Here is a 26,865-nt window from a genome sequence, read left to right as displayed (position 1 = left end):
TTGGCATAGCATGGAAGCTTTCGAGGACAGCACCCGGCTGGGTTTGTGTTGAGACTCCAGCTCCTTTGGTCAAATGCACGCGTGTGTGAAGAGGCTGGTGCGGCTGGGGGCCCACTCGGAGTGTCCACAGTAGGAATCGGAGTCACAGCCCAAGCATCGCCACGAAGCTGAGCCAGTTGAGCCCGGCGCCTCCCTCTTCATGTTCTCCTAAGTCCCTGGATCTCCCAAGTGAATGGCTACACAGAAGGATGACACATCTTGTTTCTGCCTTGAGAGCAAAATGATCTTACCAAATGACTCAGCAGAAAGACCTCCCCATCTCTTCCCTGGGAACCAGCCTCGTGTTACTTGGTACGTGCTTCAAATTTCCATCACCAAATTTCCAGTCCTCTTTCTGGAGGTGAAATCCCTTCATGCACAGCAAACCACACAACAGAGGAAACACTGCCTTTAAGTATGAAGGGTTCCACTTCATCTTCCCTACAAATGGCTATCAAGGGACCCCTCCTTCCATGGGACACACAAATCACAGGGGATCACAATAAAAGAAAAGGGAAATATTTTCTAGCATAGCACTCAAGGGGGTTCACAACTGGCCCCAACTCTGTACTCAGCTTCGTTTTCTACACTGCCCTTTCATACCTCCATCCCTTCTGACCAGAGGTCCTTCCTCCCTTCTCCATCCACCCACATGGCCCACTCACAGCCAGGATCGGCTCCTTGGTTCTCACATTGCTTAGCACGTGACAGGGCGTCAGAGGACTTTGCGCCCACGCGGGAGCGTGCCTGCTCTGTGCACTGTGTCCCCTGCCACACTGTGACTCCCTGGGAGCAGGGCCGAGTTCACCACCGTTTCCCAGCAAGGAGCTTGGTGCCCAGTGGGCACACGGAAGGGAAGCAGAAGAGAAAGAAGCAGGAACGGAAGGCTCTGGCCTTCCACATCCTGAGTCCTCACGCTACACCTTTGCGACTAGGAAATGTTTACCAGCCACCTCTGGACACAGTAAGAAAAGAATGGGTGAAACCTGTTTTAGGGATCTGCCTCAAGCAGATTAACCATAAACAGTAAAGCAGCTTGCGCAGCTGTACAAAAACAAAAGCAAAAAGGCACAAAGCCTCAGGACCTAGAATGGTTCTGGCACCTTCCCTGCCCTCCGGGAAGGAGGTCAGCCTTTCCATGCACTGCCTCACCTGAGGCTCACAAGGGTCTCTGCTCTGTGGGCAGGGGGACTCCCAACTTGCCTCAGATGGACTCTCAGGCCGCAGTGTTCAGGGGAAGGGGAAGGGGGGGAGATGCGACGGGACAGAGAGGAAGACTCTGGGGTCCCCCGATTCTGCGGGCCCTGCACCCGAGCCCAAGGCTGGTGACCCTGCACAGAGCAAGGCCCTGAGGCTCTAGGCTTGGCCCTCCTGCTGCCAAAACTCCATCTGCATCTACAACTGGCAAGAGTACACACATCAAGTGTATTGTCTTGGTCATTTTGAAGGGCTGTGCCCCTTGTATAACATTTTATGAACATCTGTGCTGTACCAGGCACTACGCTGTGTCATGGAGATACAGGGATGAACACGCTTTATTTATAAAGACTTGTCATATGACACATTCTGAGTTTTTCTTCCTCCAAAACACTCATTTGGTTGCTTTTCATTCACACATCACCTTAGGTTGGTAGTTGGGTTTTTTGTTTGTTTTTTTAATCCCTAGGCACTATCTCACCTCTCCTATTTCCAAATAAAAGTAGTAGGGTCTTTTTTACCCCTTGGCAAGTAGCTGGACGCTACCTAGTGGCTTGTCCTGCCTGTTTGATGCAGGGAGGTCTCCCCGCTCCAGGCACTCCAGAGGCGTTGGGTGCCCGAAGAGATGCTGCCCCCGGGAGCCCCAGTTCTCCAGGGCAGAGCCCTTTGTGCAAACACACGCTCCACCCCGCAGCCCCCAACACCGTGTACCTCCAGGGGGAACTCCGTCCTTCGAGGCGCTTTATACTTGTACATGAAATCCAGCAGGTCTTCCTCATCATCATCGGAAAACGCCAATGGGTTTTGGACCTGGTGAGGCTCCCATGCCTTCACACCACCCTCATTCACATCCCCCTCAACCACTGAATGTCCATTTACAATCTACGCAGAGGAGACAAAGTACAGCGAAGTGGGATCAGTGTAGAAAGGAGCGAAGAAGGGCACGCAAGGTCAAAGTTAGGCACACAGCACGGCAAGCCAGGCCGGTTAGGAGAGCCGAGGCCCCGGTACCCTCCAGCGATACTGCAGAGGATCCAGGATCATTGCAACTGTGAGACTGGTCAGGCGCCGTGCATGGGAACGGGCACAGGGTTCAGAATCTACTGATAGGCTACCAGGGGAGGTGGCGACAGCGCTGCCTTAACTGAGACATGTCTAACCCTGCAGCTTAGAGCTGTGAGGCCATACCAGAAGAATGCTCCGGGAAAGAATCTCTAGGAAAGATGGTGGCAGTGACCTCTGGAGAGGAATAGCACAGTTTTCTATAATACAAACCAGCGATGCTGACAGTGCCTTCATTACACTTGCACATTCAGCTCCAAGCATTCTTTAAGCGACAGGAAGCCTTCAAAGAGAACCTTCAGCAAAGCTATGTAGATTTTTCATTTCAAAGGCCAAGTCCTAGAGGAGCAGAGGAGCCTAGTGGAAGGAGAATCTAGCAGCAGTCTTCCCCTCCCAAACGACAGCAGGACTCCCGTTTTGGTCTGCCGTGACTAATCCCCAGGGAGAGCACCAGAATGGACTCATGTCACTGAGTGCACGGTATTTTTGCAATGTTCAATGCTGAGCATATTCCATGTCATCTGGCCATGTGGTCCTATCTCAGTCGAGACGTAAAATACTTCCTGCCCACACCCAGTTTATCTGACACCCAGAGACACATCTTCCTAGGCTTCGTATATTGTTTTTAATGCACAGCCAGGGGGCCCTCAGATCACCTGGTCCGACCACCCCAAGGCCTGCAGATAAAAACCAGAGCTCTTTCTGGGACAGCCTGCTACTTCTCCCCAAAACATTTTCAGCCACCAAATGTGTTCTCTCTACCAAAAGGGGAATAACAGCACCCGGTGTGGGCTTAGTAAAACTAACAGCGGAAGCCTAATCTTGAGCCGCTTTCCGGGTCATTGCTGCTATACTCCCAATAGCCGGCAGGGGGCAGCACGAGAGCAGAGCTGCCTTAACCACGGATTTCAAAGCTGAATCGTAGGCTGGGAGAAACCTGCTCAGACAGCACCTGAGTAAGAGCCCGAGATCATTAAACTTCCTTTGCGTTTTTTGCTCCAGTGCATCCCCCAGCCTGTCTCCTCCGGGTTTAGGTTCCCTCTGGTCCCTTCCCCTGGCCAAATCAGCTGCATCCTTAGGACCGAGGAACACGAAGGCTGGCAACTCCAGGGAGCCCTCCCTGAATGCTCCGGTCCTGCCTGCCTCTCTACTCCCAGCGGGGCTTGGGATGTGTACCACATGGCTTGTGCTGCGCACCCTGGTTCTCCTGTCCGTCCGTCTCACTGCCTCAGCCCCACAGAAAGCATCCTGAGCTATGGCTGATCCTCCTGGGCCCCTCGGAGCACCTGACCCCGGGGTTGTACCCACAGTGGCTGCTGGTCCACTAACCGAGGTGGAGACCTGACATCCTTTCAGAGGGCTTGGCTCCTGTCCCAAATCAGAACTCGACACCTATCACAAGGACATTCCTTCTGGACACCTGACAGGAGGAAAAAGAGACAGGCCAGCCCAGGCCCGAAAGCTCTCAGGCCAGGCCAGAAACTGCAGAAGCAGCCTGGCCAGCTCCGTCCGCCCCAGCACAGAACCCCACATCCTGAGAACGGGTAGGGGACCGGTTTGAGTCTGTGCCTCTGCACACGTGGTCCCCTCTAAATCCGGGGCCAGGGCTTTCTCTGTACCGATCGCTCTGGGGTTCAGAGGGCAGCCCAGAGTCACCAAAACATCCTCAATTCAGCCTGCTCACGTGGTCTGGATTCTGAGCCATGAACCCACACATTACCAAAATAATAAGAGTAATAATAACAACAACAACAACGACTATCTCAGGACTGAAACAAAAATGGTTTCAAGTTTGTTCTCCTCTGCATCCTTGAGCATGGACTAAAGGGTAGAAAAGAAGTGACCCTCTGGCCCACTAGGAGTGACGGATCAAGGGGAACCCAGATATCCAGGCAGGAGTAGAAAACAATCATTCAACTCAGCAGAGGTGGGGAGCAAAGGAGGTTCGTGTGGGCAGCTTGGGGGCTGGAAGTAGCTTCGGATGGAAGCCACAGAGAGAACCTGCTAAAAAGAGAAGAATCCTACTGCTTACTGTGTTCACGGAGGGGCTTTGCCAAGAATGTTGTTTGTAATGTTCTGCCTGACTCTCGGGACCCGTGAGAATAACCACTGTGGACAAGCTGAGCCTCTGAGCCTCCGGCTGGCTACCGTGTTGGGACACTGAATCTCTGAACTGCGTTTCCCTCTTTGCACTGGCTGCCAGGAAGCCCAGCATCTTGGACAGTCTGTGACTTTGTGACATGCACTTAAGCTTTTCTTCTCACTCTGACTCCATCTTACCTGCCTATTCCCTTTCTCTCAAGCTTCATTTTTCTTAGTTGGTCCAATTTATCATCTGTATTTCCACAACCAGACTTAAATCCTTTGTGGAACAGGGAGGCGTATAAATGAAGATATAAACCCCACAGAACCTGGTCCCACCAAGATGGGCACCGGGACGAAGGTGAGTGGCTGGGCAGAAAATTCGATGGTGGGCCCCAGCACTCCTTTCCCTGTAGATCCAAATAGAATTGGTGACTGAACAGGTTCTCACCCAGAAGGGTACTGCTGCCCACACCTTAATACTCTGACGGCTCCTGAAGACAACTTGTATGAGGAACATCTCATGCAAGGTCATGGCCACAACCACCTCCAAATCTCAAGGAACCGGCAGCCAAGGCCTTGAGCCCGCAGAGCTGACCGTGGTGCCCGAGGCTGCGCGGCCTCTAGGAAAGGACAGGGGTCGCCCTTACTTTCCACAGCAGGGGAGTGAGTGTGTGGCCTTGACTGACGTTCCGTATTAGCAAACGTGTCTACAGCAGGCTAGGAAGCAGCTGCACCTCTTCTCTCCGTGGAGAGGCCAGGGAGGGAGAAACTCCCAGCCCTCCAAGGCCGAGCTGATCTTTCTGCAGGAGCCCCGGGCCCGCCCCCCCCCACCCATCCCACCAGTGCAGCAAACACCCCGGGTTAGCAAACACTCCCCCGCAGCACACGTTAGTGGGAGCCGTTCACGAAAGTCAGCAAAGGCATCTGGAGGAGAGCACGCCCATCTGGAACACTCACATCAGCGTCCCCGACAGCCACCGAGGAGAAAGAAGAGAATATTCTGTTAGGGAAGGACCTCTGGGGATGAAACTCACACACATGTGTGAGTGTTCGTGCACACACACAGGTATACACACACGGACACACGCTCACTCTCTGCCCGCGCTCCAAACCTCTGACGGCTCCGGCTGCTGCGGAAAGAAACTGCCGCGGGGCCACCCTCAAGAAAGATGCAATTCTCTCTTTCTTTTAATAGAGAGGATAAAAAGATGACTCTGCTTTTTATATGTCCCATACACTTGATTTTTTTTAGAAAAAGGAAAAAAACCCCCACCTCTATGAGTAATTTCAAGCAGTAATAGAATTCAGTTTTCAGCTCTATGTAACATTAAGGCAGGTAGAGAGAAAAGAGGGGAGAAAGGGCGGTAGGTATGAGCGGGAGAGAGAGAGAATAACAGAAGCACAGAAAAAGAGAGACAGATGTGCAGGAGACAACAGGAAACGATTAACAGATGGGTGGGAATGGAGCAGAATGTTCTCCTGGGACCCGAAACGCACAGATGGAAATCATTTCAGGGGACCAGGAGGGCCCCTCCGACCAAAGCGTCTGTGACCCCCTGAAATCCTCTCTCCCAGCATCACTGCCCCAGCCCCGGGCGTGAGACCAACCTCCCCTGACACCGTCTGCTGACACTTCACACTCAGCACCCTTCACCCGCAGAAAGCGGGTCAGAGCTGGAAGGGCCCCCAGGGGCATCGAGCTCAAACCACCCCCACCCCCCACCCCCACTTTACAGAGGAGGAGACTGAGGCCTGGAGAGCCAAGGGGTTTTCCCACCATCACAGAGGTTCCTCGCAAGAAGACCTTAGGGACACGGGGAAGAACTCCAGGGCCCTGGGTGTCAAGAGGGCCAAGAAAAGGCAGGGCTGCGGCAAAGGCTCCCAGATCACAGCCCTGAGCAGGGCCACCCCAGCCGGAGGCCTCCACCGAGCCCCACCTGCTGTCCAGTCCCCAAGAAGCCCCCATCCCCGCAGCTCCCAGGAAGACCGAACTCTACTCAGTTCCCACAATCAGCTGTAATTCTATTTAAACGTACTGGAGAGGCAGCCTCTGATTATGAAACCACCAGGGGTCATGGGGAGGGCGAGGGCTTCCCCATGCAGACAGCAGCACGGAACAGGCCCACGAGGCAAGAACGGAGGAGAAGGCAGCTCTCCTCTCCCCGGTCCCCCAAGTGACAAGATCCCAGAAGGAGAGGCGTTCTGAACGGCTCATGGAGTTTACAAACTCAAAACTGTAAAGGGTGACTAGATAGAAATAACCATAATTGCCCGGGACGCTGTGGTTGTTTCCCACAAACTAGTACGTCCACCAGGCCCGAGTCTTGGCCGCTAGCGCTGGAAACAGCTGCGTGCAGCCCCTCCGTTTCTTTTATCCTTGCTGAGCATATATACACTCCTCTGTTCCAGGACAATGCTGGTCTCCGCAGCCCTGCTCAGGACTCCTTGGACCATCTGTTCTCATTAGGTTTATGGCCTCCAAAACCCCCATGTCTTCTACAGACCTTTGAAAACCTTAGCATTGAAAAGTCTTAAAACTGAAGAATTAAAGGGAAAACAGGACCCTTCTCCCACCACCGATATGGGAGGCGCGAGCCATGTCTCAGTGGCACCGGGGCAGGGGGCACCGACAACAAGGGCGCCAGGCGTGCCTCTCTCCTCCCCTCACACCAGCCAGCAGCTGCAGGCCGGGGGCGGCCCCTCTCGCCTTCTGAGCCAAAGGCACCTCCTTGGTGCAGGGGGAGCAAAGGGGGCTGGGTTAGCCCAGCACCATTTCTGGTCCCTCGTGTGTCTAGTTAAGGTCAGGGAAAGCGCGGGAGCAGGTCAGGAGAGAACCACGTGGCTAAGCTATCACCCACACCCAGGGAGGGTGGCAGCAGGGGCCGGCCGGGCTCCCTGAGGTCCCCTGGCTCTAACAGTAATCACCATCACCACCCTTCACAAAGTCCTTCCACAGACATTTTCACAACAGCACAGTGAAGTGGGGAAGCGGGGATCTTTCTCTCTATTTGAAGCAAATCAGGGCTTAGGGTGTTAGGTGATTCGCACATACTTACACAGCTGGTTAAGTGGCAAAGCAGGACCAGGGCTCCCTTGGCTGCACAAGGACCGAAACCCCTGGGGCTCCAGCACTTCAGAGGAGCTGGGTAAGTGCCTATGTCATCATCACCCAGAGCGCAAGGAACTATGACCCTGGGATGGTTTTAAAATAGCTCCACACATCCTTTGACGCTCCTCCCTTCAAGAGGTGGAGATGAATTCCCCTCCCCTTGAGTGTGGGCTGGACTTGCAGCAAACAGAATAAGGCAGAAGTGGTGGTGTGTGACTTCTGACCAGGTCCTAAAAGGTACTGTGGCTTCCCGCTTGCGCTCTCTCTCCTGCATCACTCACTCTGGGTGAAGCCAGCTGCCATGTCGTAAGGATGCTCAGGCAGCCCCAGAGAGGCCCACGTGGTGAGGACCTGAGGCCTCCAGCCGACAGTCACAAGACAGCCACCTTCAGTCAAGCCTTCAGATGGCTGCAGCCCTGGCCGACATCCTGACCGGAACTCCTGAGAGTCCCTGAGCCAGACCACCCAGTTAAGCCGCTCCCAAACGTCTAGCCTGGCTTCGCTGTAGGGTAATACATGTTTGCTGTTTGGAGGAGGTAACCTCCTGACTCCACCCCCCCAGACCCTGCAGCTGAAAGGGAGCCCCCAGGTCTGACACCAGCTCATGGTTAGAGCCTCGTCCCGAGGCGAGTCCCGCACGCTGCAGAGATGCTGGCTGTCTACTCACCTTTCCAGGTCCTGCAGGTGAAGCAGCAGGTACACACTGTGGGAATGGGGGCACCATCAGTGATAGCCCCCAGTTGACAGGAACCAGCCCCCAGGTAAACCGGGAGGCCCCAGGGAGGTGTGGGGATCCCGGTGTGTTCAATACAGGGGTCCCAGGAATGTGGGTCTCTGTAGAGACACCGAGGTGGCGGAGGGGATCATTCCAGATCCAGCTTCCTCTCGGGTGCTAGAAAAGGACCTTGCCTGGCCCACAGAGCTCAGTCCTTGTGTCCTGCAGCCCAAGGATGACCTTGCCTGGCCCACAGAGGTCAGTCCTTGTGTCCAGCAGCCCAAGGGAAGGCAGAGGGTGACGTCAAAGTTTCCTCTGAGAAATAACTCCAACTGTGCCTGCCCAGATGCCCTTCCTCTGTCTTCCAGTTCAGAATGACCTGCAGGAAACTGACCGCTGAACCCTCAAAGTGCTCAAACAGCTAATTGGCTGCTACCTTACACAGTCCATTGGTCTTGGTGCACATCTGGGCCTTGGTATGCAGTAGGTGCTCACTAAATACAGGCTGTCTCCAAGTTCATGGAAAGCAAGGATCATTTTTTCAACTCCCTTGTACCCTTCCTGGGGTTCAGTGCCAGACTTTCAATAAATGGCATCTGACAAAACGCCTCCCAGTCCATTCTGCAGGGTGGGCGATGCAAACTGCATAGTGTTATTTTACACCAATGGGCCTATATTTTTATTTTACATAAATTGTTATATGATATCTTGTTCCGTTTTGTATTTTTTTCACTAGGCCTCGTGTTTTCAAACTCTACCTATATGTACTTTGAAACTGTTGCTTCCAACGCTGCACACAACTCCGCGGGGGGGCAGCCACCGCGTCTTGCCCATCCTCTCCCAGCCTGCCCGCAACAGGTGCTACCTGCCAGGGCTTGCACATAAGCCCTGTGCCTTGTGACTGCTCTCCTCACAAGCCTAAGATGTAGGAGGGATAGGGATTCTCGCGCCTCTTCTCCAGAGGAAACCTGAAGGCAACGGAGCTCGTTTTCTGTGCCAAGGTCAAATCCTCTGATAGCAGCCGCCTGGGGTATCATTCTGAGGAAGGTTCTGAGGCTGAATCTAGGCCCAGAGGGAACAAGTGTGGTGACTGCTTGTTGACGTCTGCCTCGCTGTGTTGCATTTACCGTCTCTGCGCAGGCCCGGGGTCACTCAGCCAGGATGGAAGCCCAGACCGGGGGCCGTTTCCCCGACCCGACCACGCCTGGCGTCCGAGGCTGGGTGCTGGGAGGGTACGCAAAGCTGGGCCTCCTTCGGCTGACTCCCTCCCAGGCACCCGCACCCTCCACTCTGGGGTTACGACAGCCCCAGAGCCTCTGATCTGGGTGCTTCTGCCCCACGCCCAGACCCTGGGCCATCTTTCACTGGTCTTCCTTTCTGAGATGACTTTTATTTTAGGCCCAGAACAGCCAGGGCGAGGGCCAATGGTCCCTGCCCTCCCTGCTAGGTCAGCACCTCCCTTGCCGGCCCCCTGAAGTCACAGGCGCCACGGCCAAGGGCAGGCCGTGAGGAGAGCAGGTCGTGTGGCAGCACAGCAGGCTCTCTGGTTCTCTGCAAACTCCACCCGCTTGGCCTGCACACCTGCAACCAGAGCGCTGCCCCTGCCCCACGGGGCACAGCAGAGGACGGAGGGCAGCAGGGTCAGAACCAAACAAATCAGCCCAAATCCGCTTCCATCTAGTGATTGTCTGGGAAGATGTTCAAAGCCCAGGGGATGCCTCCCATCGCCTTTTTTTTTTTTTTTCCCGTATTGAAGTATAGTTGACTTACAATATTATATTAGTTTCAGGTGTACAGGTGCAGTAATTCAATATTTTTATAGATCGTACTCCGTATACAGATACTATAAATAATAATGGCTATATTCCTGTGTTGTGCATTGCATCCTTGCAGCCTATCTATTTGATATCTGGTAGTTTGTAGCTCTTAATCCTCTCCACCCATTTTACGCCTTCCGGCCACCACTCTCCCCTCTGGCAACCACCGGTCTGTTCTCAGTATCTCTGAGTCTGTTTCTGTTTTGTTACATTCATTTGTTTGTTTCATTGTGTAGATTCCACATATAAATGAAAACATACAGTATTTGTCTTTCTCTGTCTGACTTATTTCACTAAGCATAATACCCTCGGGTCCATCCATGTTGTCACAAATGGCAAAATTTCATTCCTTTTTATGGCTGAGTAATACCCATCACCTTTTAGATCCTACCAAACCTCTCTCTTTCCTAGTTCTGAAGCTGCCACGAATCTTCCACCAAGGGCAGGTGTAGGCAGGAGGCCTGGATTCCAGTCCTGTGTGGCCTTGGCACAGCGTGTGACCTCTCTGAGCCTACTTCCTCTGCTTCGTTCACCTCTATAATGACAATATAGGCTCTAAGAGGGAAAGGGACTGTAGGGCCACCTAGGCCCACTTCCTAGCCAAAGCAGGAATCCCTCCCTAGAGCTTTGGTATATGACTATTTGACTTTGGTTTGGGCCCTTGCAACGTCAGGCATCTCACTATCTCACAAGGCAGCCCGTTTCTGTCCCGGATACTTTCACATTACAAAGTGCTTTCGTAGGTGAGTTAGATATCAACAAGAAGAACAGAACTGGCAGCAGCTACGACCTCGAGTGCCAGGCATGACCCTAAGCACCTTTACATGGATTATTTTGGTTGAATCCTCACGACAACCCTACAAATGGGGCTTGTCATTCCCTGTGTTTAGATAAAGAATCTGCAGTGCAGAGAGGATAAACAGCTTGCCCCGGCCACACAGCTGGTAAGTGGCTACCCCCTTGGAACTGGACCCCACTGGTTCTAGCTCTGCCCACTGAGCCTCAGAGAATTGGGGCCCTTTTTCTTCCAATGACAGCTTTCATTTGAGGCTTCGTAGCCGGGAAGCTGACGGAGGGTGGAGGCGATATCTAATTGCATTTCGCATCCCTATTTCTGCGACGGTGCCCAGGAGGTCAGAAGCTGTAGATGCTCAGGGAAACCTGATGGCCAGCAGGTGAGTGGAGAGAAGGCCCTGGGCTAGGAGTCAGGGGGCCACAGGAGAATGCCACCAGCGGGCAACCCTGGTGACAGCTCCCTTCCCTGGGCCTTTGTCTCTTCATTGGCAAAATCAGAGGATTAGACTGAGTGATCCCCAAGGTCCCCTCCTGCCTGGCCTTTTGGGATTCCATGCTAAGCTCCCCTGGCACAGGGACAGGGTTCCCCTACCTGAGGTAGACCTCACCCCCATGGCCAAGCCTGCACCTCCCCAGCCCTGCTAGGGTTAAAATCTCTCCCTTCCAACAGAAAAGCCACATTCTTCAATCCTGGGGCCGGGGGTAGAGAGGCCATTCCTGAGAGGGTTGGAACGTGGCAGACGCTGGGCCGGGCCCTGAGCCGTTCTCCTTTCCCTGGAGGGGAGCATCGGTTGTCATTCCCAGGGCAGTGGTGAGGCTCCCTCTTTCCCATCCATGTCTTAGACCCTCAAGTCAGGTGGGGCCTGGAAGGACCCCAGGCGCAGGACTGAGATGCCCCTGTAGGCTGCACCTCACAGCACACAGTCTAGGTCTAGGTGGCCTGGAGGTCCCTGTTTATACATTTAAGGGCAGGCTAACCACCTGCACATGTCACAGCCAGAGATTCCAATAGTGGCCCAATTTCAGCCCCCAGGCTCAATTTCCCAGCAAGGTGGAGGGGCGGAGGTGATGACCCAGAACGATCCCCTGCAGCCCCTTCCCCATCAACCTTCTGCTGGCAGCAGCAGTGCTCAGCTCCCGAAAGCCAAGCCCCGTAATCTTCCCAAGGAACAGTCTGGGAAACCGAGTCCTGGTCCAACTCCGTAGCCCTCTAATCCCTGCCCCTACCTTCCACAAGCCCGAAACCCACTGAGGGATCAGACGTCAGTGGGTCCCAACCCACTGCAACCTCGACAGCATCACACACCAGGGGCTCACCCTAGACCTACTGAATCTCCCGGTGGGGGGGGCCCAGGACTCTGCACTTTTAAACGAAGTTCCAGGCCAATCCTGGCCCAGGTACCCCTCTACCAGGGGTAGACATCGAGGTAGAGGTGTGGTTTCCGTAAAGCCCTGGCCTCCACAGGAATTAGACCTCAGAGCTAGTGTGGCGTTTGCATGTGGTGGCCGAGGTTATGCATGGGGCATGGTGGCTCAGGGAGGGGAGGAGATGGTAGAGTGAGAGACAGGACAGGAAATACCGTGCAGGGAAAAGGGATACCGTGCTGTAAGCCCTGGCTGGGTGGGAGGAGACACTCAGGTGCTCACGACAGGTAAGCCCTCCTGGGAGTGCGGGGTCAGAGAAGAAGAACACAGAGAAAGCTGCCTTGGCCCAGGTCCAGCTGGGCCTGTCGCCTCTAGGCTTGGTCCAGGTACTACTACTCAACCCCCCCACCCCCCCCCCCCCCACATAATCAGATGGAGGAGATGGGGCCCTTTGGTGCAGGTGACCTAACCCTGCCCCTGATCAGAGTCCCCAAGGCCAGCCCTCTGCCCTGGCCCAAGTGGTGCTCTGCCCCTTGGCTGGCCTGGCACGGTCTGATGGACGTCTGTATGGGTGGCGAGTCCTTGGGGCAAGGGCCCTAGGGGGGCCTAGGTCTCCCTTCACGAAAGCAAGGCCTACGAGGTGGAAAAGAGGGGAAGGGAAGTGACACCTACCTGAGCTGCCAGCGCTCTCGGAAGCACTCCTGGACATCTTAGGCTGGCCGTGTTTGCCGCTGGCCCGCCCGGGCCCCGGCGGCGGGGGGCCGGAGGGAGCAGGGGCGCCGTCTCCCCTGATGGTGGAGAGATCCTGCATGCTGAAGCTCCGGAGTCTCTCTGATAAGGCACCCTGTCCCTGGACACAACACAGGACGGGGCACACGTCAGAGGCCTGCCCCACAGACCGGGGCAGCTGTGGCGGGCGAACGCAACCGAGGCCAAGAGGGGGGCTCTGACGGTCAGCCAGGTGGAGGCCAGTCCCCTGGAATACTCTGCAGAGGGGCAGCTGCCTGGTGTACTTGCAGGGGACAGAGGGGATCCAGGCCCAGAATGTTCTAGGGCCTCCTGTGGGCTCAGGAATTGCTCTTCTGGCTCCAGGCTCCTTCCTCTCCTTCAGACGCCCCCCACAATAAGCCCGAGCCTCGGCCAGACTCAGGGCCGAGGAAACGACTGCTGCCTTCGGTTCCTACTTTCCAGGGCTTGTCTGCGGCTTCTCGGGCTTTACAGAAATCAAAATCCTTATAGAGCTACATTTTGCTCCGTTCCCAGGACACAAGGATCTGGCTAGAATATCAGAACTTAATAATCTATGTGCTCAGTCCTTACTCTTTTCAAAGGAAATAAAATGCAGACAGTATTTTTTACATGTATGACAACAGCCATTTCTTTTATCTGTTCACACGACTGTTCGTGAGTCGCACTGACTGCCACTGTCACCTTTGAGCTCCATAAAATACCCAAAGTGACGAATCAGGAAGGAAAAAGATGATGTTAAAAAAAGACACACACGCGACAAAACACTGTTGACCGTAACCATTTCTCATTCTCAAGAAGCCACAGACGCTGTCTCGGGGGAAACTGTTCTTTTGTTTAGGAAAAGCAAGATCAATCCATTATACTTATGAAAGGGAAGGGCCTCGCTGCCTGGATGAGAGAATCTGTCAAAGTGAGAAGATTACAAGGAAGGCACAGGGATGATAGCATTGCTTGAGGTGTGCCTCAGGGGCTGGAGGGGGAGAGTTGTGTTCCGGGGAGAAGGAAACCCGAGGGCGGAGGGGCTGGTAAGGAGACGTGGATTATTGAGAACTGGGCTGGGATTCGGAGCAAGAGGTGACAGGCAAGTAACCACTAGGCAAATTGATAAACTTGGGTATCTTCAGAAACACTCACGGGCATGCAGACTTCCCATAGGTACATGGGATGCATGGATCGGGGGCGGAGGTATTTTATTTGAATAATGAAGGAAAGAGTAGTCCTAGAGGGCTAGAGGACGTGGGGACCATAGGCACCGCAGATAGAACAGAACCAGCAAATCAGCACAAAATCAGCGAGAGCAGCTAACAAGGGCTCTGGGCTGGGGGGTGGGATTGATGAAACCAACAAGGGCCATGACAGCATTAGTTAAGAGGCTTTCAGAGATGGCAGAAGGGTTTGGAGATTTTTTTTTTCACTTTACTTAAATAGTAATGAAAATGAGCCAACAAAGCACAGTAATTCACTGAAGTAACTTTAGCAAAAGAGTCAGTTAGCTAAAGGAGCAAACGCAGAATGAGTTCATTAGAGGCAACGGGGGAAGACAAAGGAGCTTGCAGACAGTTTTAGAAAAAAATGTCAGAATGAAACAAAGATGCATTAAAATATGAAAATGATAAGTTCTCAGCCTGCCAAAGATATTTAAAAAACCACGTCTCCAGGAAACTAACAACAGCAGAAAGAAAACTATTTAAATAATCAAATATATATACAGGACTTCCCTGGTGGCGCATGGTTAAGAATCCATCTGCCAATGCCGGGGACACGGGTTCGATCCCTGGTCCGGGAAGATCCCACATGTCGTGGAGCAACTAAGCCTGTGTGCCACAACTACTGAGCCCGCACACCACAACTACGGAAGCCTGTGCGCCCTAGAGCCCACGTGACGCAACTACTGAGCTTGCGTGCTGCAACAACTGAAGCCTGTGCGCCTACAGCCAGTGCTGCGCAACAAGAGAAGCCGCCGCAATGAGAAGCCCGCGCACCGCAACGAAGAGTAGCCCCCACTCGCCGCAGCTAGAGAAAGCCCACGTGCAGCAACGAAGACCCAACGCAGCCAAAAATAAAAATAGATTTAAAAATAAATAAAATAAAATAAAAAATATATACAACTAGAATTCTAAATCCAGGCAAAGGGGTGTTTGGAGGGCATTATGTGAGAAAGGCAGAAATCTCCCTGGTTGCCTCAGATACAGCTCCTGAATGATGGTGGGCAAGGGGTTTGAGGCTTCACCTTCTAGACATAACAGCTGGGTGGTCTTTGGCAAGAAAATGAGGGGGGAGACCCGCTCCCCAGTATAATCCCCTCCAAATCCATCAGCCAATGACCCATGATTATTCTACTCAGAAACGTTCCAGATGACATCTAGGAACTTCCCTGGAGGTCCAGTGATTAAGATTCCGTGCTTCCACTACAGGGGGCACGTGTTCAATCCCTGGTTGGGGAACTAAGATCCCACATGCTGCGGGGGGCAGCCAAAAAAAAAAAAAAAGGATCACTTCTGGGAAAAAAACTAGGAGGGGCTTCATGATTCTAAGTCCAAATAAATGGTGGCGGACTAACTCCTTTCCTGGGTCTGCCAGCTCTTACAAAGGCTCAGCAATGTATCTGAGGAAAAGAGGCAGCAGGTATCACACATGTCCACGACCATTTCAGCAAAGCACTCAATTCCAGTCCCAGAAGCCAGCTGGCCTGCTCCAGTATCACTAGCATCATGAAGACAGGAAGTGGCAAAGGTTAGGAAAGAAAAGGAGATAATAATAGCTCAGTATCGACTGAGTCCTGTCTCAGAAGAAACCACGGCAGCATGGATACAGGCTCTTGAAAACAAATTAGCCCGTACCCATCAAAACAATCTGAGACGGTTCAAATCAATATAGCCCTCTCAGCTGTAAACCTCTCAGCCCTGCTCAGTCTCTACTCCAAACCTCATCTCCATTCACTTTCCACAGACCTTATTCCACTGGCCGATTCAGCTCTGCTCTGAGAACCTTCGTTTTCTTATTCTGGGAACAGCCCAAGAGTGGTTCTCTGGTATTCTGCAAAACTGGGTTCCTTATTTTTGGGAAAATAAATTTGGACTCCCTAAATTTGGAAAAGCTTAAAAACATATTCCATAATTCAATGAGCCACATACGAAAAGCTTTGAGAAGTCGTAGTGTTTTGGGTTGTTTGACTCAGCATATCCCAAACGTATCTGACCACAGTGGGATAGACTGTTAGTTGACCATCCAGAAGTCATGCCCAATTCCGTTCTCGAAATGGTGAGAAAAAAAAACAGATGTCCCAAACTCCCTCCTAGCTATTATGCATGGCCATGTGATGTAGTTCTGGCCAATGGGAGGTAAGGGGAAATCTGCTAAGGGATTTCTGGGAAAGATATTTTCTCTCTCTCACATGCAGAAGGAGAAAGGCCTGACCCTGTTCCCTGCCTTCTGCCTTTGAGTGTGGGAACTGCCACCTTGTGACAAGGAGACTCGCAGAGACATCCACCCGGAGCCTTGACATCACGAAGTCACTGGAATACCGACGGTGCCCATTTACTCCTAGACTTCTTGTGGGTAATTATCATCAATTACAAGACATACATTTTTTCACCTCTGAAAACTGGGGAGGGTCTTACGATTGCTGTTGCCTTGTCTTTGTTGTCACTGCCTACACATGAACGCACTTAGTTGTTATTCCCAAAGGCATGACCAGACAATGGAAACTCCTGACTGTTCACTGTTAACAAACCATTTAAGACCCAACTGGGACTTCCCTGGTGGCCCAGTGGTTAAGACTCCACCTTTCCAATGCAGGGGGCTTGGGTTTAATCCCTGGTCAGGGAACTAAGATCCCACATGCCGTGCGGTACAGCCAAAAGATTTTTTAAAAAAAGACCCACTTGAAGAAGGAATCTGAGTCTAGGTTGCCTAGAACACGTTCTACTGACACCTTCTAGTAAGATGAAGAAAGTGGCAACATCAGAACTGGCAGAATGGGCATCAGCAGCATGGATGAAAATCTCAGAGACAAAAGCTCTGCACCACCAACGCTCTAGAAAGCACAGAGAGTGATGCGGCCTCATCATAAACGGATACTGAGGAGCGGAGTTGAAAAGTGATTCAGAAGAATCAGATTCTGAAAGTGAAGGTTAGAAAGACTTCAATCAATTTATGGTGCCTGTATCCTTTATTGCATATACAAAAGTGACACACAGAAAAATCTATGTCTAAAGACTCCAAAGGAGTCTTTTTAATAAGTAGAAGTAGATGGGACTTCCCCGGTGGTCCAGTGGTTAAGAATCTACCTTCCAATGCAGGGGATACAAACTCGATCCCTGGTTGGGGAACTAAGATCCAACATGCCACGGGGCAGCTGAGCCCATGTGCACTCTAGAGCCCAGCCTCATGGGACCAGAAAGGAACACATCCACAGCCTTCCATGAAAACTAATCTCCTACTTGTATTGTCATACTTTGACCTCTTTATTCCCCACAGTATTGTAAGCAGGGTCTACCCAGTTTTGTTGTGGCTGCTTGCTTACATGCTGTTTGTTTTAACAGACTCACCTTGCTTTTTTCTGGGTACGTCAACAACATATGGCCCAGTGGCTCTCTCAGCTGGGCTCCTAGAGCCCCAGAAATCCCACAGAAGTATCTTGGGGGCAAGGGAGGGGAATCTATTCCTGATTACTTTAATCTTTTCTTTTTCCTGGCTAAAACTCTTAGAAAATTGGACTTTAAGAAGTAAACTGTGGGGACTTCCCTGGTGGCACAGTGGTTAAGAATCCACCTGCCAATGCAGGGGACACGGGTTCAAGCCCTGGTCTGGGAAGAGCCCACATGCTGCAGAGCAACTAAGCCCGTGCACCACAACTACTGAGCCTGCGCTCTAGTGCCTGCGTGCCGCAACGACTGAGCCCACGTGCTGCAACTACTGAAGCCCATGCACTTAGAGACTGTGCTCCGCAACAAGAGAAGCCACCACAACGAGAAGCCCACGCACCGCAACAAAGAGTAGCCCCTGCTCACCGCAACCAGAGAAAGCCTGTGTGCAGGAACAAAGACCCAACGCAGCCAAAAATAAATAAATAAAAGTAAACTTAAAAAAGTAAACTGTGTCACTGAATTTTCTATTAATCTGAGATCTTTTTTGTATTTCAATTTTATTGATGTAGTTTTTCATTTGTATTTAATTACTACATTTTTCTAATTTTATAGATGGATTCAAGATATAAACCTTAGGGACTTATATGTACTTTTATGTACACATTTATATGTATAGGTACTGTAAATTTTTTTTTAATTTTTACAATTAATTTTTATTGGAGTACAGTTGATTTACAATGTTGTGAATCTGGGAACTTTAATTCCTCATCCTTCCCCCAATTTGCAAGGAATAAGAAATCCATGTAGCTAATACACAGCAAATTTTCTATATTTTGATGCTTTTCTTAGTCAGAGGAGGGAGTGTGTTCCTGGGAAAACCCAGACCTTTAAAAAGCTGATATTCTAAGTAAAACAATTTACCACTAATAGAATACCTGCCATTAGGGCCCACAGAACCCCGAGTCAACAGTTACTAAGTTTGGTTGCAAGCCCTCGACGAGGTCCTCTTTTCCAGAGGGACACACAGGGGAAGGGACACCAGTGACAGGGACACAAGTGACAGGAGGGAGCTCCAGCAGAGCACAAAGTTTAGCCCACCTCACCTCACATGGTTTCTACTGCCTTCAACTGATGACAATGAGAATAAAGACAAAAGGCTTTAGTGAGTCAGGCAGTTGATAACAAAGCCACCAGCATAACCACATTTCCCACTGGCGATTCAAATATTTGAAAAAAAGCAAGAGTTAGTACTTCCTTCTAAACTCCCACAGGGTTTCCACCTCGCTAAAACAGTTAACCTCTACAGCTATACATGCTCCACGTCGAGGCCAAGCAGGCTCCTTCCCAACATGCTGCACGAAGGCAAGGGCCTCGTTCGTGACATAGAATTGGATTAACAAACAAAAGAGAGAGAAAGGATTCTTCCCACCGTAGCATCAATCGTCAAATTCAATTCATTCTCCAGGCATGAAACAAACAAACCAAAAAACCAAATAAGTTAATTGCGTGTTAGATGCTACCAAGTCAACACAATAAGAGGCTCTGGGGGGAGGCTGACAGGGCCTCGGCTCTGGGATTAACGCACATGTACACACACGGCTGTCGGGAGGAGAGACACCTGGCTCCGATCCAGACCATGGGCCAGTGGGCACAGGTGGCTGCTGGCTTCCATCCCCGAAGGGTTCAGTTTGGAGTTAGTCACATCTCTCAGCGGGGTTACCTGCCCTTCTCTGAGGTCCAAAGAGGAGACAAAAGGAAAGAGTCGAACCACCTGATAAAAGGGAAAAGAAAAAAAAAAAGCCATGGGCACCAAACCTACAAAATGGGTTGAAGGGAGCCATGCTGCCCTGGCCTCCTACAAGTCACTCATTCACTCACTCACTTCTTCGTTCCTTCCTTCGCAGCCAACGCTGCTGGAGAGTTCCTGAAGTGCTGCGTGAAGCCCCGCAGGGGAAACAAACGTGAATAGGAAACATGACACGGTTCCTACTCCAAGGTTCTCCCAGTCTGGCTGAGGCATACGAGACACAAACGCGTGCAAGACAGCAAATGACAGACGACAAAACATACGACAGAAGCTCAGGGGACGGAGAGAGAGTACTGTTGGCTAGAATACCCGGGGAGGCCTCGTCCAAGAGCTCAGACTTGAGCGAGGCAAGGGCTGCACCATCAGAAAGAGAGGGGAAGGACATTGTGGCCGGACAGTGGTCGGAGCCAAGGTGTGAGAGTGGAAAACCCGGGTGCATTGGGGAAACTGAGATTGAACCAGTCTGAGGAGAAGAGGCTCGGGTGCTGGTGATGAGTGGGAAATCAGTCTGGAAAAACTGTATTTTGCCTGAACTTGGATTTCGATGAGAGCTCCACTGAAGGTTTCTGGGTAGTGAGCAAAGTGAAGACAGTGGGATTTTAGAGTCATGAGAACATTCCGGACACACTGCGTGGCACACATGGAGAACAGCCCCTGGTATCTGCTCTGCCTTCCTTCCTCAGGTTGGAGCTGGGCACATGGATGTCTGCAATAAAGACCGGAAGTGCCCTTCTTGGGAGATGAAGCGCAAAAATGAACATTAACTGGTGAGGGAAGGCCGGTTGGGAACACTGGCCAACACCTCAGGCCAGGCTGGATCTGAGGTGCTGACAGCAGCTGCTTAGGAGATGAAGACCTGGATCTGGGAAGCGAGACAGGGCTGTGCAGGACAATGACGGCACACAGGTGAGCAGAGTCCCTGTAAAGCAGAGCAGGGCCTGGTCATCTGAGCCAGGCCAGCACCCAGGTGATGGGGTTTGGGGGTCACCGGGAAGGGCTCCACACGCAGCAGCTGTCCAGCCCTCATGTGTAGAAGGCCACCAGTGAGACCCAGCTGGAAGCTCTGCTTGGTCCAGGCTTCCTCCTTGGAGAGGCCAGGCCCTGAGGGCAGGTTCAAGTTGGGGCAGATCTCTCTTCAAGGAGTAGGAGTCGGGTAGGGGCATCCACAAGACAAGTTTGCTCAGTGAAAAGCGGAGCTACGATTACAACTTCCCACTTTATCACAGTGATACGCTTTGTTTATTTGTTTTGCTTTTCAATATCCTCATTTCTTTTTACTGAAGTACAGTTGAGGTACCATGTTATATTAGGACAGTGATAAAGCTTTAAAGAAACTATCTTTAGTCTCTTAAGGTAACTTGCGACCCACCACCTGCATTTCAGTGTGGCCCCAGCCTTGCCTCAAGGCAAAGCGGGAGCCCGCCTTGGGGGCAGCTGCTGGCTGTCTCTCGCATCTGAATGTACCTTCCTGACTCCTAGCGGTGTTCCAGATAAAACGGTCAGAGGCACAGGCAGACAACCTTAAAAGTACCCTGGGCTGGGACTCGCTCTAGAATTCTCAGGGGCAGACAGGCATCCCTCAGGCTCAGCCATGGGGGCTCAGGGCCTGGGGGTGTGATCCAAGCAGAATGTGGTCAGGAATTGTCAGTTCAGTGTGTGTGGAGGGGAGGGGGCCGTGGGGGTGTCTGGAGTGATGCAGGAACACAGGACTGGGAACTGGAGTATCGCTCTCAGCCCAGCAGCATGACCTTGGGCACTGGGATCTCGGTGTCCTCCCCTGTGAAGTGAGTGGCACCTAAGGCTCCTTCCTGTCCTACCAACCCACAGGTTGACATTCCTCTCTCTCTCTCTCTCTCTCTCTCTCTCTCTCTCTCTCTCTCTCTCTCTCTCTCTCGGTGGGGTTTGGGGCAGGGGCTCACGTGTTATATAGACGCTGCCACTCGGACACTGCTCACCTCAAGGCTGAACGAGGAGACGGAAGTCGGGCCCAGAACAATGAGGGACCTGAAGCCCAGGGTGGGAGAGTGGCTTGCCCAGGGCCACACAGCACAGGCAAGGTGGACAGGGAGGGACAAGGGCGCAGGCAACGCCCCAACTGTGCCCAAGCTACCGCACCACAGAGAAAAGACGGGAAGAGATCCGCACAAGCAGGAGACAGCCTCCTCTCCACAAGAGTCTGGACTGTAAATAACTTCCCAATGCCAGCATCGGACTTGTTCCTCTTATTGGTTCAACAGTGAGTGAAGATCATGGTCAACCTTAGAGAGCAAACTGACACAGGAGAAGTGACCAACAGGTGGCCTCAGCATGAGCTCTGCCTCCTGGGAAATCTCTATGGACATCGACTCATGACTGTTTTGTGGCAAAAACCATTATCATGCCCATTTTGCAGGTGGAGAGGCTGAGGCTCATAGAGGTGCAACAGCAAGTGGGGGAGGTGGGGTTTTTTTTGTTTGTTTTTTTGGCTAGGCCGCGTGGCATGTGGGATCTTAATTCCCCGACCAGGGATCGAACCTGCACCCCCTTCATTGGAAGCACAGAATCTTAACCACTGGACCGCCTGGGAAGTCCTGGAGCTGGGATTTTTTTAACCTGGGTCTGCATATTTCCAAAGCCCATACTTGTTGCTAAGCATTGCTCTCCTGGCTGTGACAGCTAAAAATATGAACAGCCATCCTTCAACCCTTTACCATTTACTGTGCACCTAGTAGGGGTGCAGGTAAGACATGGATATAAATGACTACAAGAGGGCCACTGGGGTGCCATGAAGTGAGAGACCAGTTCCCCCAGGAATCTAAGGAGGCTGCTGTGAAGGAGGTGGCTCTTGACCTTGAAGGGTGGACAGGATTTCAAACAGGTGGGAACAGGGGCAGATGAACTAGCATCAGTAGAGGCAGGAAAGAGAAAATTCTAGAAACAGCAGAGTTGCTATTTCTAGAACAGCACTGAAGGTGGTGCTCTAAGTACAGTATACAAGAACCAGAAAGGTCAGGAGAGACTAGACAGGAAGGTTGGGATCAGGGCCAGATGCACAGGCCTCAAACAGGAAGGGAGAGTGGCAGTGACCCCTTGAGTGGCTACTGCAATAGTCCAAGCTAGAAGGGAGGGTGCCTGGAAGAGGGCCTGGATGGAAGGAAGGAAGGAAGGGGTATCAAATGGGCAGGACTTGAAGAGTCAATCAGAGGAAGGAGGAACTCAAAGATGACTGAAATTTGGAGCTTGGGGTCCAGAGAGGATGGTGATTTTGTCATCATCAGAAATTTGGGACACAAGAGGAGCGACACATTTGGAGTTAGAGAGATGCTGACTGAAGGTACCAGGAGACAGGGAGGAGATGTTCAGAGAACCAGAAATGCTGGACTTGAGACCTGGGGAGAGGAGCCTATCTGGGAACCAGGAGCAACAGGTGGTGACAGCTGAAGGTGAGGGAAAGGATGAGTGGCTCTGGGATGGAGAGGAGAGCAAGGCGGGGCCCTGGAGAATTCCCCCCAACACTGAGGGAGTGAGGGCAGGAGACAGGAGTCAGGGGGGAGGAGGGGACCAGGAAGGAAGGTGCATCACCACAGCCAAGTGCTTTCTCAGACCTCCTAGGTTCAACCAGGCTCTTCTCAGAGGTCAGGCAGGCAGGTGGGCTTCTCTCTTTCCGCTGGGACCCTCGATGCCTCCAGCTACATATGATCTCCACAGGCAAACTTGGAACAGAGATTTGGCAAGTAATATCAGACCGGCAACTCCGCCTTCTGCTGACTTGTGAGACTGAGTCTCTTGTTTGTTTCAATCCACCTCACCATCTATGGAGTGGAGTAAGGTGAGGTAACATTCCAAGTAGAAACATCGGGAGGAAGACAGGGTGTCGAGGAACAAAGGCGAGTGTGGTGGAACCACAGTGGACAAGGCTTCAGGTGCTGCTTCAGGTTTTGGAAATGAGCTCCAGTGCAAGATGATTTGTCTGGGAGGGAAGTATTCCCTACCCTCTACCTAAATTTTTTCGGCAGGTTGTCCATAACAGTTTATGTAATCTTGGTGTTTAAATGGTTGCCACGGTGAACTCTAAATATTAATTTTATGTTACACAGTCCTTGGCTTCAACAGAAGAAAGAGGGCTAACTTGACATAAGCTAGCACAGAGGCTGGGAAATGTTCCTCTGAGGGGGTGAAGGGACGAGCATGAAACTTCCTAGAGTCCTCAGCCACTTAGATTCAGCAGACACAAGTGTGCGAAGCCAGACAAGGGAGACACGGGGATCCAAAAGGGACAGCAGTCTTCTCTTCTTCCTTGGAAATACATTCAAAGCATGAGTGGATACAGGGAGGTTTTATAAAAAGAAGATGAACACCTGCCCTCTGATTAATCGTAAACAGGTAGTTTTTGCTTTTGTCTATTGTGGGGGGTTTTTGGCAAGAAAAAAAACAAAGGCAAAGGCAGACAACTCCAGTCTGGTCAGAAGCCCCAAATCACTAGGCTTATGAACTTTCCAGAATGAGCTTCTGGTTCCAAGAATAAAGTTCCATGTCGTTTGAAAGCAGTATTTTTATTCATGCAAGAGGTTTAGATAAAGCAGTGATGGATAAAAAATAAGGATCAGAGGGAGAGGACATTTTTAAAACTATTTATGCTGAACTGTTTAAAGAGTTTGTTTTTAAAGCAAAATTGAGTGGAAATTTTTTTTTTTTTATGAGTGGAAAAACACTATAATTTATCTCTCTGTGATTGTGCCTAGGTGTTCAGATGCTAGGGCTATAACCAAGGCTTGGCTATACCCTGGTGGCCACTGACCATAACTGCAGGCAAAGTACCTGAGCTTTGGCTGGCAAGTCAGCAAAGTGGAGGTCACGGTGTGAAAGCAGAGCCGGACCAGGGGAGAAGATGAAGAAACGGAAAGATCGACCATGGGCAATGCCGCAGGCTGAGTCTCCATCTGCCCATTTTCCTCGTGAACCTCATATACAGAGGCCCCAAAGGGCTAAGTGGGTAAGGGAGGGGCCCTTGTCAAAGCAGAGCACTGCAGGCGAGAAGATGGAAATAAGGCAAAGGAGAACCCAAGAGGCTTAACAGAAGGCTTGGGACAGTGCTGCCTAAGAGAACTTTCTGCGATGGTGGGAACGTTCTATCCCTGTGTCAGCCACCAGCCACACTGGCTGCTGAGGACTTGAAAGCGGGTGAGTAAAGACTGAGGAATTGAATATTAAAATTTACTTCATTTCAATTAATTTAAATAGCCACACATGGCAAGTGCCTACCATTTCGGGCAGAGCAGGAGTGGAGGCATCAAAAAGTTTATTCTTCTGATCCATCAACGAGGTTTAATGAGTGCAAAACACCAGACAAGTTAGCAAAGTTTGGTTTTGGGTTTTGGGTTTTTGCTAAGCAAGAAACAAAGGAAAAGAATCCAGAGTCACTCATGGCCAGAAGCTCACAATCTAACAGGAAATACTAGATTCTGGGGGGGAAAAACCCCACACGCAGTCTGGGGAAGAAGCATCCCTAATTCACAGAACGCCAGCTTTACTTAGACCGGCTGTCTTAAACAGGTGACTTTAATAACACTATTGTCAGCACTGGAACTGTTCTAGGGATAGGATCTCCAGGGGAAGTAAAAGGGCATTATTTTTCAAGTTATGAGACAGGTCAAAAGCAAGATTGGTTTACCAGGCCTGAGAAGTGGGCAGGTGGAAGAGGCCTAGGATATGGTTCAAATGGCAAGGGGAATAAGGTGGCCTGGATACCTCACAGTCTGGGGGGATTTTTTTGAAGATTTTTTTTATGTGGACCATTTTTCAAGTCCTTATTGAAGTTATTACAATATTGCTTCTGGTTTTTTTTTTATGTTTTTAATTTTTGGCCACGAGGCATGTGGGATCTTAGTTCCCCGACCAGGGATCGAACCCACACCCCCTGCATTGGAAGGCGTAGTCTTAACCACTTGACCGCCAGGGAAGTCAGTTTTAAAACTACCTGACAGTTTTAAAACTCTTGATCAATTGGTTTTTCTCACTATTGTTTCTCTTCCCGTGAGAATGTGTTTTGCTTAACTAATGAGTTTCTAGAGCATTAATTTTAAAAAGCGAGAGATTTCCAATTCTAGTCTTAAAAAGACGTGGCACTCAATTTTCCCTCTGGGTGGAATTACTGGCTGGGAAACAGCTAATATCTAAGCTCAGAGCCAGTCAAGAGACTAGGGACACTTAGAAAGAAGGTACTACCGAGGTGTGTCCCTAGGAAGGAGACAGAGCAGCTTTTGCTGAAAGAAAAAATGCATCACTACTTCCCGGGGACAAGGATTAGACCTTGGGGAAAACTGGGGGGTGGGCTGGGGGTTAATAGGCCTGGGGAGAAATTTCCAACGTGTAATTTTGTTTGTTTGTTTTAGCTTTTCTATTCTAAGATAAAACATTAACATTAATAACAACTTATATTTGTACAATGATATGGTTTACAAAGCTTCTTCACACTTCATGATGATCCAAAAACCCTGCAAACATTCATTTTTTTAGAGAAAGGGCTCAGGGTTCAAAGTTATAAGGAAAAAAAGGATTAACTAAAAGTGGAGGCAGAAGATCTTTCATTCTTCTGGTTAAGTTCTGCAGTTTCCTCCTGGGGAGCCACCAAAGGATGGAAAATAGAGCAGATGAGGAAGGAGTGACCGCACTCATCCGGTCCCCTGGTCCCAGTCTCCCTTCAATCTGTCTGAGCTCAGAGGGAGGCTCTCAGTCACCTCACCCTCTCTCCTGCAACTGTTTGGCTAAATGCAGCGGATATTTACCGTGAGAACTGATTTGTAGGCTGAGGGTGTTTTCTGGGAGGAGACAGGCAGGGTCCAAGAGACGTAAAATGGAGCCATGAGGAGGGCGACCATAAACCCCGGTTTGCTTGGAACAAACCTAGTTTCTACCTGTTGTCCCAGCATAATAATTACAGCACCGTTTCACTCTCAGATGTGTCCTGTTTGAACAGTATATGGTCACCCTAGCCACTGTGACTGGGCAGAGTGTCTTTTTTTCACAAAATTGCTTTGATTGTTCCCCTGGGGGTAATCGACAAGGTTGTTCTGGACTCAGCTTTCTCATTCTCAAGGTTAATGCTTCTAAGCAGCTAAATCTGCATCCCAGGAATGTTAGAAAAAAGTTAACTGTTTTAACCCTCATCACCTGTGGTGTATGGTTCTGGATGGGCCCTCAGGCAGGGACCTGTAAAGAGGTGGCTGTTTACTTTATTTACTTATTTTTTAAAATATATTTATTTATTTTGTTTATTTATTTTTGGCTGCGTTGGGTCTTTGTTGCTGCACGCAGGCTTTCTCTCGTTGTGGTGGGTGGGGACTTCTCTTCGTTGCAGTGCAAGGGCTTCTCATCAAGTTGGCTTCTCTTTGTTGGGGAGCAAGGGCTCTAGGCGCAGGAGCTTCAGTAGTTGTGGCACACAGGCTCAGTAGTTGTGGCTTGCTGGCTGTAGAGTGCAGGCTCAGTAGTTGTGGCGCACAGGCTTAGTTGCTCCGCGGCATGTGGGATCTGCCTGGACCAGGGCTCGAACCTGTGTC

General features: G+C 51.0%; 1 protein-coding gene across 12 annotated transcripts in view; it reads right to left on the bottom strand.

Annotated features, from left to right (window-relative positions):
- The window catches only part of REEP1 (receptor accessory protein 1), a 129,948-nt gene that overhangs the window by 21,001 nt on the left and 82,082 nt on the right, over positions 1-26,865 (bottom strand). For 4 of the 12 annotated variants that reach the window (XM_027129146.1, XM_027129148.1, XM_027129149.1 and 1 more), the window contains one exon: positions 12,857-13,034. In XM_027129146.1, the coding sequence (XP_026984947.1) occupies positions 12,857-13,034 (178 nt within the window). Of the gene's footprint in view, positions 1-290; positions 410-1,947; positions 2,100-5,256; positions 5,328-8,159; positions 8,196-9,635; positions 9,809-12,856; positions 13,035-26,865 lie in introns of those variants that run through there. The other 8 variants (XM_027129138.1, XM_027129139.1, XM_027129142.1 and 5 more) reach the window with 6 other exon arrangements.

The sequence above is a fragment of the Aethalodelphis obliquidens genome, unplaced genomic scaffold (genome assembly GCF_003676395.1).
Source record: "Aethalodelphis obliquidens isolate GAN/ISIS:26980383/991018 unplaced genomic scaffold, ASM367639v1 scaffold35, whole genome shotgun sequence".
Taxonomy (NCBI): domain Eukaryota; kingdom Metazoa; phylum Chordata; class Mammalia; order Artiodactyla; family Delphinidae; genus Aethalodelphis; species Aethalodelphis obliquidens.
The sequence above is the reverse complement of the archived record's forward strand: the minus strand, read 5'-3'. Positions and strand labels throughout refer to the sequence as shown.